The following is a 12,408-nucleotide window of genomic DNA, read 5'->3' as shown; positions in this document are numbered from 1 at the left end:
CCAAAGTTCTGCTGTACCCAGCTGCTGCATCCTGCTGCTGCTGTTTGGTGTCGGAGTTTTGTAACCTCACAAGTAGAGGTGAGAGACCTGCTGGTATCCTGGTTAGGGCTAGCAGTATTACTGGGCCTTGTTTTACTCCACCAGTGTTCAGAAGAGTGGACAGTTCATGTGATGTGTTAGACTGCTTTTCAGTAACTTGCAAGTCTTTTTCTCATTTCCAGTTGCCATCATCTAAATGGATTCCAGTGAATTTTCGGGATCTTTGGACCCCCTGTCCTTGCCTGACAAACCACTTATTGGTGATCTCCCTGCTGACATGGAGTTTGGAGAAGATCTCCTGGGCTCCCAAACAGCTTCTGCCCAAGAAGCTTCAGTTCTTCAGCCCCCTGACTGGGATCAATCCAAGCAGATGACTGCAGGTGGGGACTTGGACCTTCTAGTGAAAGCAGAGAGCCTGTCTGAAGTAAACAAATCAAACAACGTTGTTCTAGACAAACCCCGTGTCTTGGATATGGTGGAGAAACCTGAGATCTTAGATGACTTGGAAAAAACTGTTGCCTTGGAGCTAGATAAATCAGGGGGTCTGGATGGGCCGTGTAACGCATATCCTTCCCAAGATGTGGAGGAAGGACCAGTAGACTCCTCAGCTCTTGTTCCAGAAACACAGAAGGAAGGGGAAGATGCATCAAAAAATGTCTCTGAGGATGTAAAGGAAGATGATGCTTCTGCTATTCCTGCGCTGTCTGGTGACAAAGGCCCTCAATCACCCCAACAGCCCACTACTGACTCCAGGGACCTCAGCGGTGCTCCAGCCACAGAAGAAATCACAGCACAATCCTCAAGCCCACCAGTTGCCCCACCCCAACTCAGTCTTAAACAGACAAAGAAGATGAGATTGAAGGCACCAAAGAAGAGCTCACCCATGCAGAGAGAAGGACTAGCAGGGGAAGCAGAGGTGAAACTGAGCCTGGACAACAGCACTTCAGCTTTGCCCCTTGAGCCCAGAGAGGAGAACCAGCCAGAGGAAGGGAGTGATAGGGGGAACAACTCACATAAGGAAAGTAGTGTACTCAAAGCACAGGAAGCCTCACCACCAGCAGGTAGGTCGTTGTGTCTGCAGAACTTGGCTTCCTTTTGCTCAGGAGGTCATAATGATCTGGAAGCTGCCCCCTTGGTGCACACAAGCTCTTGCTCTGGCTTTCATAGCTTTTAAGTTTGATATTCAGTGCTTGTGTCAGTAGGAGCTTCCCTGATAAAGCTGGGGCTGCGCATCAGCTTAGCTCACACTCTTCATCACTGGAGTCTTTGCTGGACCTGAGGGTCACCAGGAGAAGGTGTTTCCAATAGGCAAAGTTCCTCTGCCCAGGCTGGCCATCCTCAGGAGATGCTCAGTCTTGGTCAGAAGCAGTTGGAGGCAACTGCTCAGCATGCCCCCCCCATACAGGGAGATCTCACCCTTACACAACTCCTCCCAAGCTGCGTGTTTGGACCTCTAACTACAGGTGGTGGGTTTAGGAGCTTTCCTGTGTCTGATCACCACCAGAACTGTGCTTGTTAACCAGGACTGTCAAGCTTCATGTGCAGACTGACCCAAAGGGTGGCTGCATTTGAAGAACACCTGTCCTCTTCTGTTGGAGAAAAGCAAGATGTTAGATGCAAGCTTCATCTGTGCTTCTGTTCCAGGAGAAGGCCAGTCTGGGAAGAAAAGTGACCTGCCAGCTGAGAAGGTGAGGAGAATGCAGTGAAGTATGTATGCTGTGGGAGCATAAAGGGTAGCTGGCTGTTGTCAGACTACATGAGGGACACTGACTGTCTCATGACCCCTCTGGGAAGGAGTTTGCATGTCTCCTGTGTACTTCCACTGTGCTGTACTGTGGCTTCAATGTGTCCTTGCTGCCCCTATCTGGAATGTCATTCTCATAAGCATTCTTCCTCCTCTCCCCCATCTTGCCAACTCTGATCAGGTATCTGTGGAGTTTTATCCATTTTCAGCCTAGTTACTGGGAAAGCAAATTCCAAGTTGAAACTCCACCATAATCTGGGATATTTATCCATGGTTGTCCTAGCAGATGGTTTGCCTAAGTATCTTTTTGGATGTGTTCTAGGAGCAGAAAAGAAGTGAACGAGCCAGAAGATCGGAAACGGCCAGACCTGAAACTGTGAACTCCTCTGAAAGCAGTGAGTAAATAGGGTGGCCAATACCAATTTTCAGCTAGAGAGCAGGGCCCAGGCCCCTTGTGGGCATCTTAATTCCTGGTGTGAGTATAGTGGGAACTCCGGAACTTCTGTGCTGAATTTCTTCTTGCACAGGACGGATCCCTTCACCCCATGAGTCTTCATCCTGGGGTACTTTCCTTGCTTTCTCAGGGCGCTTAGGTTCAAGGGAGGATTATAGCATATTTACAGTGGTGTGTGGACACCAAGCACCAAGGAAGAGACTCTGGGCTTTTTCCCAGAAAGTCCATCTTCCATCTCCTCCTCCAAGAACTTTCTTCCTTTGTTTCTATGGCAGCAGGGCATCTGAAGGAAGGTTGTATTTTGGGGATTTTCCTGCAGAAATACATGATATCTCTGCTCTTTGAGATGTTGAGTGTCACCCTGCTGTCCCCTAATGTTTGTGTGGTGCTCCTTCCTTGCCTGCCTGTGCTGGAGGCTGGTGATCCCGCTGTTGTCCTCTAAGATCTACCAGTTCTTGGAGGGCTTTCTGCTGTACATATTCACACTTTGGGCTTCTGCTCAACCTTTGCAAGCCATGACTTCCTGAAGAGGAATTATACTTCAGCCCAGTTTGCTGAAGGACCTCCTGACTTATCTCCAGTTGCAACAGATTATCTTTCTGAAGTGCCTTTATCATTCCACCCAGGCAGGAACAAAGGGTGTAGGGGGACTCCAGAAAGGCGACCAAAGAAAGCCCCAGCATGTGTCTTACAGCAGAGGTTTCTGTCTCAGTTCCTAATGAGGGATTTCCGTGGGCCTTTCTCTGCTGCTTTGCAGTTCCAGTCTCCGACGAAGACTCGGATGCGATGGTGGATGATCCCAACGATGAGGACTTTGTTCCGTTCCGCACCCGCCGCTCCACCCGCATGTCCCTGCGCGCTCAGGTCGCCCAGCGAGCTGCCCGTTCTCCTGTCACCAAGATGACTTGTGCCAACTGCCGGGCCCCTCTGCAGAAGGGACAGACAGCCTACCAGCGTAAAGGGCTCCCTCAGCTCTTCTGCTCCAGCTCCTGCCTCACCACTTTCTCGAAAAAACCGCCCGGCAAGAAGATATGCACCTTCTGTAAAAAGTGTGTGTTCACTCCCCTGTCTTGAGTGCTCCTCTGCTTGTGGCCCCACTCACCTGCCCCCCCGCCCTTCCTGCCAGTCCCCATCCATCATCCTCATGCTTCCCATTCACCCACATTTCTCCAGCCCAGTGCCAGCTGCTGCCTCATGTCTTCCTTCACACACTGTATATCCCGTGCTTCCTACACTCCCTTCATGTGATTCCGTATCCCTGCCTGTCCCCAGGCTCAGGGCCCCATGTCCCAGCCTCCTCTCCAGACAACCTCGTGCATGCTCTGTCTTCAGGCACCACTGCTCTGGGCCAGGACAGGAGCTGCTGTGAGACAGTTCTTGCCACCCTTTTGTGACACCAAAAGTCCTATGCATTGCAGTGTGGCATCCTTTCCTGTCATGGCAGGGTTGTACTAACTCATCCCCCTCCTGATCCCCAGAGAAATCTGGAACACCAAGGACTCTGTGGTTGCCCAGATCGGTTCAGGCGGCTCTTTCCACGAGTTCTGCACCTCTGTCTGCCTGCCCAGTTTGCTGAAGGACCTCCTGACTTATCTCCAGTTGCAACAGATTATCTTTCTGAAGTGCCTTTATCATTCCACCCAGGCAGGAACAAAGGGTGTAGGGGGACTCCAGAAAGGCGACCAAAGAAAGCCCCAGCATGTGTCTTACAGCAGAGGTTTCTGTCTCAGTTCCTAATGAGGGATTTCCGTGGGCCTTTCTCTGCTGCTTTGCAGTTCCAGTCTCCGACGAAGACTCGGATGCGATGGTGGATGATCCCAACGATGAGGACTTTGTTCCGTTCCGCACCCGCCGCTCCACCCGCATGTCCCTGCGCGCTCAGGTCGCCCAGCGAGCTGCCCGTTCTCCTGTCACCAAGATGACTTGTGCCAACTGCCGGGCCCCTCTGCAGAAGGGACAGACAGCCTACCAGCGTAAAGGGCTCCCTCAGCTCTTCTGCTCCAGCTCCTGCCTCACCACTTTCTCGAAAAAACCGCCCGGCAAGAAGATATGCACCTTCTGTAAAAAGTGTGTGTTCACTCCCCTGTCTTGAGTGCTCCTCTGCTTGTGGCCCCACTCACGTGCCCCCCCGCCCTTCCTGCCAGTCCCCATCCATCATCCTCATGCTTCCCATTCACCCACATTTCTCCAGCCCAGTGCCAGCTGCTGCCTCATGTCTTCCTTCACACACTGTATATCCCGTGCTTCCTACACTCCCTTCATGTGATTCCGTATCCCTGCCTGTCCCCAGGCTCAGGGCCCCATGTCCCAGCCTCCTCTCCAGACAACCTCGTGCATGCTCTGTCTTCAGGCACCACTGCTCTGGGCCAGGACAGGAGCTGCTGTGAGACAGTTCTTGCCACCCTTTTGTGACACCAAAAGTCCTATGCATTGCAGTGTGGCATCCTTTCCTGTCATGGCAGGGTTGTACTAACTCATCCCCCTCCTGATCCCCAGAGAAATCTGGAACACCAAGGACTCTGTGGTTGCCCAGATCGGTTCAGGCGGCTCTTTCCACGAATTCTGCACCTCTGTCTGCCTCTCCCTCTATGAGGCCCAGCAGCACAGACCAGCACCTCAGTCTGCAGATGCCTCGGACAGCAGCCGCTGCAGTGTCTGCCACAAACCCGGGGAGGTAAACACATCCCTTGTCCTTCCTCTCTCCTGGATGAGGTGCTTGTGACCTGCAGCACCTGGCCCTGCCCGTGACCTTTGCAGGATGTTGGCCAGGTTCTCCCATGGTGTAAGGCCTCAGTCCCTGAGTTTGCTTGTGTTCACTCCAAGGCCATTCTTTGTTACTGTGAACCAGAAATAAGGCTTCTGCTTCTCTCTGCCCTGAAGCTCATTGCTTCCTGCCACTCTGCTCTGCCAACTGCTCTGCTGGCTTTTGTCAGGGGACACTAGTCTGAGTCCACACCAGCTTGCAGTGTGGCACTTGCCTGAGGTTTAGTGTAACAGCCTGTTACCTCAAGGGCTGTGGTAGTAGTGGTGCACACATGTCAGAAGGAGGAACATGATGGTTGGGGGTAGTGACAGCAATGTTGTCTCTGCAGATCCAGCATGAGGTCAGCAATGGGAACGTGGTTCACCGCATCTGCAGTGATGCTTGTTTCACCAAGTTCCGGGCCACCAAGGGGCTGAAAACCAACTGCTGTGACAACTGTGGACTTTACATCTACAACAAGGGCATGCCCCTGGAGTACCTCTTCCATGAAGGCCAGCAAAAACGCTTCTGCAACTCTGCCTGTCTCAACAGTTACAAGAAGGTGTGTGAAGTCACCTGCCTGGGGTGGGAGAGTCTCCATGGGCACACAGCTCCTGTGGCACAGGGCACTTTATGCAAAAGCAGGTCATTTGAATCCTCCTGGCCTTTGATTGCTGTCAAAACACTTAAGAGATTGCTGTGGAGAAACTTTGAAGCAGGCAAACAGTGTTTTTATTCTGTGTGGGGCCCTTGGACTCAAGCATGCATCGGGCGCTCAGTAAGCTGGACTGTGCAGTCACAGTAGTATATGCAGTTAGCATGATCTGGTTTCTTTTGGATGTCTCCCCAAGTTTGCCTGGATATGTTCCTCTGTGGCCTAAGCAGGCTTCACTTAGCTGTCTTGATGGGATTGCTAAGCTCTATATTCCTGCCAGGGTACCCTTGGAATGAGAAGGTGAGGTGCTGAAGGCAGCCTTTTTTGCTGCCACCACCTGAACTGTGAGCCTGGCTCTGGCATCAGGTGTTCCATGCTCTCTGGTGGATACAGCAGTGAGGTGGGATATGAGGGTCGTTCCTCACCAGCTGTGGTCTCCTTGGCAGCTCTGTTCTGCTCTGTGTTTGCAGAAGAACACTCGGGTCTACCCGTGCATGTGGTGCAAGACGCTGTGCAAGAACTTCGACATGCTGCCCAACGTGGATCGCAGCGGCAAGATGGGCCTGTTCTGCTCCATTTGCTGCACTACCTCCCACAAAGTGAAGCAGTCAGGCTTGGTTGGTAAGAGCACCTACATACAGGGAATCATGAACATCTCCATTGTAACTCCTTCCTTGGTACTACTTATCGCTTGTAGATGAGACTGGAAATAAGGCTTTTGCTTGTCTGGGGAGGAGTCCAGTGAGACAAGTGGAAAGAGATTTGGAGAGAGTGGAATCCTTGCAGTGTGTAGACATCTTAATACTGAGGGGTAGTGTGCATTGCCTTTCCTGAGGGTGCAGGAAGCAGTTGTAGTGTTGTGCTGTGCTGCCGTTGCCCTTTCCATTACACAAAGTACCAGGGTGTCCAGGAATGGGTACGATCTCTGGTGCAGGTACTGCAGCCTATTTTGACCAAATTCCTGTAGAGTCAAGGTCACTTCCTTGGACACTGGTGTCCATCTGTGTTGAACGTTTCTGTCCTAGCAGAATCTGGTGCTTTTAGTTTCCTGGTGTTCTTGTTTCTTGCTTTTTGACAACAGTTTGACAGATGAGGATGAGTGAGTAGCTTGCATGCCATCCTCATAATCCAGTTCCACATCCTGTGCTGCTGCCTTCACCAATTCCTGTCTGTTTCATCAGGTCCCCCTAGACCCTGCAGCTTCTGCAGAAAGAGTTTATCTGAACCCTGCTATTACAACAAGACAGACCGGGTTGTCTACCAGTTCTGCAGCCCCAGCTGCTGGACCAAATTCCAGGTACTGAAATACCCTTCATGCTGGGCTGGGCCATAGAGCTCATGCCTCCTTTGACACTTGGCAGAGGCTCCACCTTCCCAAAGCTCCACAGGGAAGGGTCCATAAGAAGTTCTCTGCTGGAGCACAACTTGCAGCAACTGTGGTTGTCTCAGTCTTGGCCCTGTGTCCCCTTCCTCTGTTGGGATAAGACAGGCTGTAATTCCCTCCTGTCTACCAGGTTATGCCCAGCTCTGCAGAGCTGTGCTGCATGAGTGGTTTGGGATGTGGTGACCTTGTTGAGGGCACAAGCAAAAGCACAATTAAACTTGCAAAGCACAGTGGGCACCTGCTAGTGGGGTGGAAGGGGGCAGAGCTGCCCTCTGAGCTAGTGTCACCAGATCATAAAGCTTCTAGGTTGTCTAAAAACTTACAACTGTCAGGCCTGGATACCTCATATTTAATAATTCTCCCAAGCTTGACTGGTGGTTTTTCATCTCCTGATGTTAAGTTTCAGCATCTGTGAAATGTTTGTGTTATTCAAAGGCAACTGGAAGAGTATTAGTTTTGTACAGTTGTCAAATTACAAAGCAGCAGCCAGGAAGACCTGGGGAGCTGAGGCCAGGACATGCCTTGGGCAACTGTGGAAACTTAGAGAATCTCAGGCAAAGGGTTAGTTACTGGCAGTTGCAGTGTTTGGTTTTGGGCTTTGTTCTTTCTTGTGGTTTTTGTGCCAGGAATTCTTCAGTTTGTTTCAGTTTTTTTTAATCAATCTTTGATATAATGGTTTGGGTTGGAATGGACCTGTAAAGCTCATAGTTAAACATTCCTGCAGTGAGCAGGGACATCTTCAACTACATTGGGTTGCTCAGAGCCCTGTCCAACCTGACCTGGAACATTTCCAGGTCATCTGCCACCTCTCTGGGCAACCTGTTCCAGTGTTTCCTCACCCTCATTGTAAAAAAATTTCTTCCTTTTATCTAAATATACTCGCTTTTAGTTGAAAGCCATTACCCTCGTCCTATCACAACAGGTTCTACTGAAAAGTTTCTCCCCATCTTTGTTATTAAGCTCCTTTTTAGTATTGAAATGCCACAGATCTCCCTGGAGCCTTCTGTCTTTAAAGCAGAGGTGTTCCAGCTCTTGAATCATTTTTGTGGTCCATGTCTTACCTTTGCTGAGGACTCCAGAGCTGGACACAGCACTCCAGGTGGGGTCTCACCAGAGCAGAGTAGAGGGACAGAATCGCCTCCCTTGACCTACTGGACGTGCTTCTTTTTGGGCAGGCCAGTATACAGTTGGCTTTCTGGACTGCAAGTTGGACATTGTTGGCTCATGTATAGCTTTTCATCCTCCAGTACCTACAAGTCCTTTTCTGCCAGCTGCTCTCAATCCCTTCGTCTTGCAGCCTGTATTGATACCAGGGGTTGTGCAGCCAAGGTGCAGGACCTTGCACTTGTTGAACCTCGTAAGGTTCATAATGGGCCCACTTCTCAAGCTTTTCCAGGTCCCTCTGAATGGGATCCCATCCCTAAGGTGTGTCAACCATGCCACTCAGCTTGGTGTCATCCAAAAACTTGCTGAGGGTGCACTCAATCCCACTGTCTGTGGCATTGATGAAGATACTAAACAGTACTCGTCCCAGTACGGATCCCTGAAGGACACCACTGATCTCCATCTGGACACTGAGCTGTTGACCACTACCCTCTGGATGTGACTGTCCAACCAGTTCCTCATGCACCAAACAGTCCATGCATCAAATCCGTATCTCTTCAATTTAGAGAGAGGGATGTTGTGGCCATATGGAAGACCAGATAGATGACATCCATAGCTGTTCCCTAGTCCATTGATGTAGTCACTTCATCATAGAAGACCACTAGGTTGGTAGAGAAGACTTGCCCTTGGTGAAGTCATGCTGGCTGTCTCAAATCACCTCCCTGTCCTCCATCAGCCTTAGCATAGCTTCTGAGAGGATCTGGTTCCATGATCTTCCCAGACAGAGAGGTGAGGCTGACAGGTCAGTAGTTCTCAGGATCCTCCTTTCTGTTGGTTTTAAAAACAGAGTGCAGTTTCCCTTTTTTCAGTGACCAAGGACTTCACCTAATTTACCTAACTTGAATTACTGCCATATAAAATCAGCCTTGTAAGCTATGGGTAAACCCCTATATAATCTGGTTCAGGAGCTGACTTGCTAGCATATCTGAGAACACACTTGTAAAAGAAAAAACGCTGAAGAGAGTGTTTCAAAGTGGCTTCTTGGGGATCAGTATCAAGCCCAAGGAGTTCAACATCTTCATTGGTCATAGAATCATGGAATGGTGAAGGTTGGAAGGGACCTTAAGGATCATCAGGTTCCAGCCTCTCTGCTATCAGCAGGGACACCTCATGCTAGACCAGGCTACACAAGCCTCATCCAACCTGGCCATGAACACCTGCAGGGAGGGGCATCAACAACCTCCCTGGGCAACCTGTTCCAGCACCTTGGTACCCTCATGGAGAAGAATTTCTTCCTGATGTCTAACCTAAATCTCCCTTCTTTCAGTTTAAAACCATTCCTCCTTGTCTTACCACTGCCTTCTGTGGTGAAAAGTCCCTCCCCATCTGCCTATAAAGTCAAAGTAAACATGATAAAGATTTTGCAGATTAAACAAAAGCTGGTGAAGTGTTAACTCATGCTGAGGTCAGGGCAGCCATAAAAAGCAAAACAATTGAATTGCTTGACAAGACTGGTTCCTCCTAACGTTTGCTCAGGGCAAGATCCCGTATCAGCCTTCCTCACGTAGTGTGGGGATTGAAATCCTGGGAAAGTAGGGGTTTTTTGAATGCCCTGGGATTGCATCAGAGGGGCCATTCAGTATGGACATCTCATTTTACAGCCACAAAGGGAAGGATTAAGTTAAGTTACTTCAAATACAAGCAGAGGAACAGGGAGGTAAAGTTTGGGGGCTAGGGAGCAGAAGAGCTATGTAGAATGTTGCACAGGTAGCAGGGATGTTAATCTGATGCCCACTTAATTTTCAATGTTGAAGAAAAATTGGAAGTATGCTGAAAAAAGAAAGAAAAATTGTATTTGAGCTTGAAAAATGCATAGACTGAGGCACTCGCAGAGCATCTTCCCTGAGGTTATCAGAAAGAAAACCAGGAAGATTACATTATTAATAAATATATCCTTGTGGACAAGACACCAAGTGCTAAATGGCTGTTTAGTCTAGCAGAGGAAGGTGGGATGAGAATGGCTGCTTGAATTCAGAAGTTTCGTTACCTTGAAAATAGAAACCAGGCACACCCGTGCTTCAAGATGGGAGAGACATTCTCAGAAGAGGTAGCAGAGCCCCTGTCTACTAATATTTTCAAATCTAGAGGGGTGGCAGCTTGAAAGCTTTCCTTCCTGAGAAGAGCTGGACCCAGTACACTGGAAGCAAAGTGAAATTGCCCAAGAATCTGCTCTCCAGCAGCTTGAGACATGATCTGATGGACTGACTGTGAGTCACTGGCAGGGGCAGACAGTCTGCTGTGAGCAGTGGAGGAGGCAGGAGGTGGTGGCAGGTGAAGCAGGTGCTTGCTGCCCTCTGTGTGTCCTCCCTCCATGAGCTGTCTCTGTCTCCTGCAGCGTACCAGCCCAGAAGGCGGGATCCACCTCAACTGCCATTACTGCCACAATCTGTTCAGCGGGAAGCCGGAGATCCTAGACTGGCAGGTGAGGACTTCCACCAGGGGGATGTTGACATGGAAGCCAACCCTAGTGAGGTCCACAGGGCTCCTCCCTGATCAAAGCAGAGCTCCTTCTGTGCCAGAGCTCTGGATGCCCTAGCTGCAGAGACATGCCTGGAGACTGCCCTGAGTGCTGTGCTCCTGATGCTCAGCAGGATGTCAGAAGAGCAGGAGGACACCACTTCTGCCAAACGCCATGCCAGGAGAGCTGGGGTCTTGACTCAGCCCTGTGGTCTTGCTCTTGCTTCCCTGAGAAGCGTGGGGACCTCCTGCCAACCTGGTGGTGGTCTCTTTGGCAGGACAAGGTGTATCAGTTCTGCTGCAAGGACTGCTGCGAGGACTTCAAGCGGCTGCGTGGGGTGGTGTCTCAGTGTGAGCACTGCAAGCAGGAGAAGCTGCTGCATGAGAAGATCCGCTTCTCTGGAGTGGAGAAGAATTTCTGCAGCGAAGGTACTTGGGGAAGGCACAGGAGAGGCAGAGCCCCCATGCCAGCCCATGCAGAGGGAGGAGAAGAGAGCATGGAGAGGAACAGAGGGGAGACGGTCTTAGCCAGGCCCTGGGGCGAGCGCCTGACCATGCAGTGAAGGGAGGACTGTCGTGGGGATGGCTTGCTGTCCAGCCAGGCCCTAGGGCAATATCTTTACCGTTCATTGTGTCCTTGGGGAGGGCTTTCTCACAGCTTTTCTCTCTCTGGGGGCTGGGGAGACAGCAGGTGGCAGCTCCGCTCCTCCTGTCATCATGCACTTCTACACTCTTGCGTCTGGGCTGGCCTGACCTGGCCTTGCCCTGCCTGCTGGGTTCCTGCACACAGGAGGTTGGAGTCAGACTCTTCCTAGAAGCATGGAGGTGAGAGATGGCAAGTCCCCATGAGGTCCCATCTTATCCCAGCCCCAGGGGCCAGTGCTGGATTGTTCCCTGCAGTGTGTTGCATATGCTCTGTTGTCTCCGCAGACCTGGATTCTGGTCATGTTTGGGTCAGGGAGGCCCCCAGTTCATCCTGGGAAGGTTTCACTCCTATTGTTTCTCCGCAGGGTGTGTGCTTCTTTACAAACAGGATTTCACCAAGAACCTGGGCCTGTGCTGCATCACCTGCACCTACTGTTCTCAGACCTGCCAGCGGGCGGTCACCGAGCAGCTGGAGGGCAGCACCTGGGACTTCTGTAGTGAAGACTGCAAAAGCAAATACTTGCTCTGGTACTTCAAGGTCAGTATTGGCACTGGCAGCTTGTGCTAAGTGCTGTGGTGGGCACGGCACCCAGATAAGTGGGCATTGCACTGAGGAAGTTCACACTGCTGGAGTCTGGCTGGCACTGCTGCGGAGAACCTGGCACTGCTGGAGTCCTGCCTGGCAATGACGGGACACTGCTACGGGCAAGCTCACGTAGCTGGAGTCCCCAGCTGATCCTGCCAGAGCACTGCCCTGAGGAAGCTCACAGTGCTGGATCCGCGGCTAGTGCTGCTGGGAGAAGTTCGCACCGCTGGAGTCCCTGGCTGGCACTGGCAGGGCACTGCTGTGGGGAAGCTCACAGCACCTTGCCATGTGCACCTTTCACTGGAGAGTTGTGTTGCACTCGGAGGGGGTGTGGTTAGTTACTCGTTGTTTCTCTCCTGCTGATGCGGGCTTTAGGCAGCTCGGTGCCATGCCTGCAAGCGTCAGGGGAAGCTGCTGGAAACCATCCACTGGCGGGGGCAAATCAAACACTTCTGCAACCAGCAGTGTCTGCTGCGATTTTACAATCAACAGAACCAGCCCAACCTGGACACGCAGAAGGGGCCCGAGAGCCTGCTG

The 12,408-nt window shown here is 51.2% G+C and overlaps 1 protein-coding gene across 1 annotated transcript in view; it reads left to right on the top strand.

Annotated features, from left to right (window-relative positions):
• The first annotated feature begins 235 nt into the window (after window positions 1-235).
• The window catches only part of ZMYM3 (zinc finger, MYM-type 3), a 23,357-nt gene continuing 11,184 nt past the window's right edge, over window positions 236-12,408 (top strand). The window contains exons 1-12 of the mRNA XM_009997063.1: window positions 236-1,100; window positions 1,684-1,727; window positions 2,106-2,178; window positions 2,995-3,286; window positions 4,734-4,911; window positions 5,330-5,542; window positions 6,106-6,256; window positions 6,817-6,932; window positions 10,519-10,605; window positions 10,919-11,069; window positions 11,651-11,823; window positions 12,247-12,404. Of these exons, the coding sequence (XP_009995365.1) occupies window positions 236-1,100; window positions 1,684-1,727; window positions 2,106-2,178; window positions 2,995-3,286; window positions 4,734-4,911; window positions 5,330-5,542; window positions 6,106-6,256; window positions 6,817-6,932; window positions 10,519-10,605; window positions 10,919-11,069; window positions 11,651-11,823; window positions 12,247-12,404 (2,501 nt within the window). The remainder of the gene's footprint in view (window positions 1,101-1,683; window positions 1,728-2,105; window positions 2,179-2,994; window positions 3,287-4,733; window positions 4,912-5,329; window positions 5,543-6,105; window positions 6,257-6,816; window positions 6,933-10,518; window positions 10,606-10,918; window positions 11,070-11,650; window positions 11,824-12,246; window positions 12,405-12,408) is intronic.

The sequence above is a fragment of the Chaetura pelagica genome, unplaced genomic scaffold, assembly GCF_000747805.2.
Source record: "Chaetura pelagica isolate M959 unplaced genomic scaffold, ChaPel_1.0 scaffold344, whole genome shotgun sequence".
NCBI classification, from domain to species: domain Eukaryota; kingdom Metazoa; phylum Chordata; class Aves; order Apodiformes; family Apodidae; genus Chaetura; species Chaetura pelagica.
The sequence above is the reverse complement of the archived record's forward strand: the minus strand, read 5'-3'. Positions and strand labels throughout refer to the sequence as shown.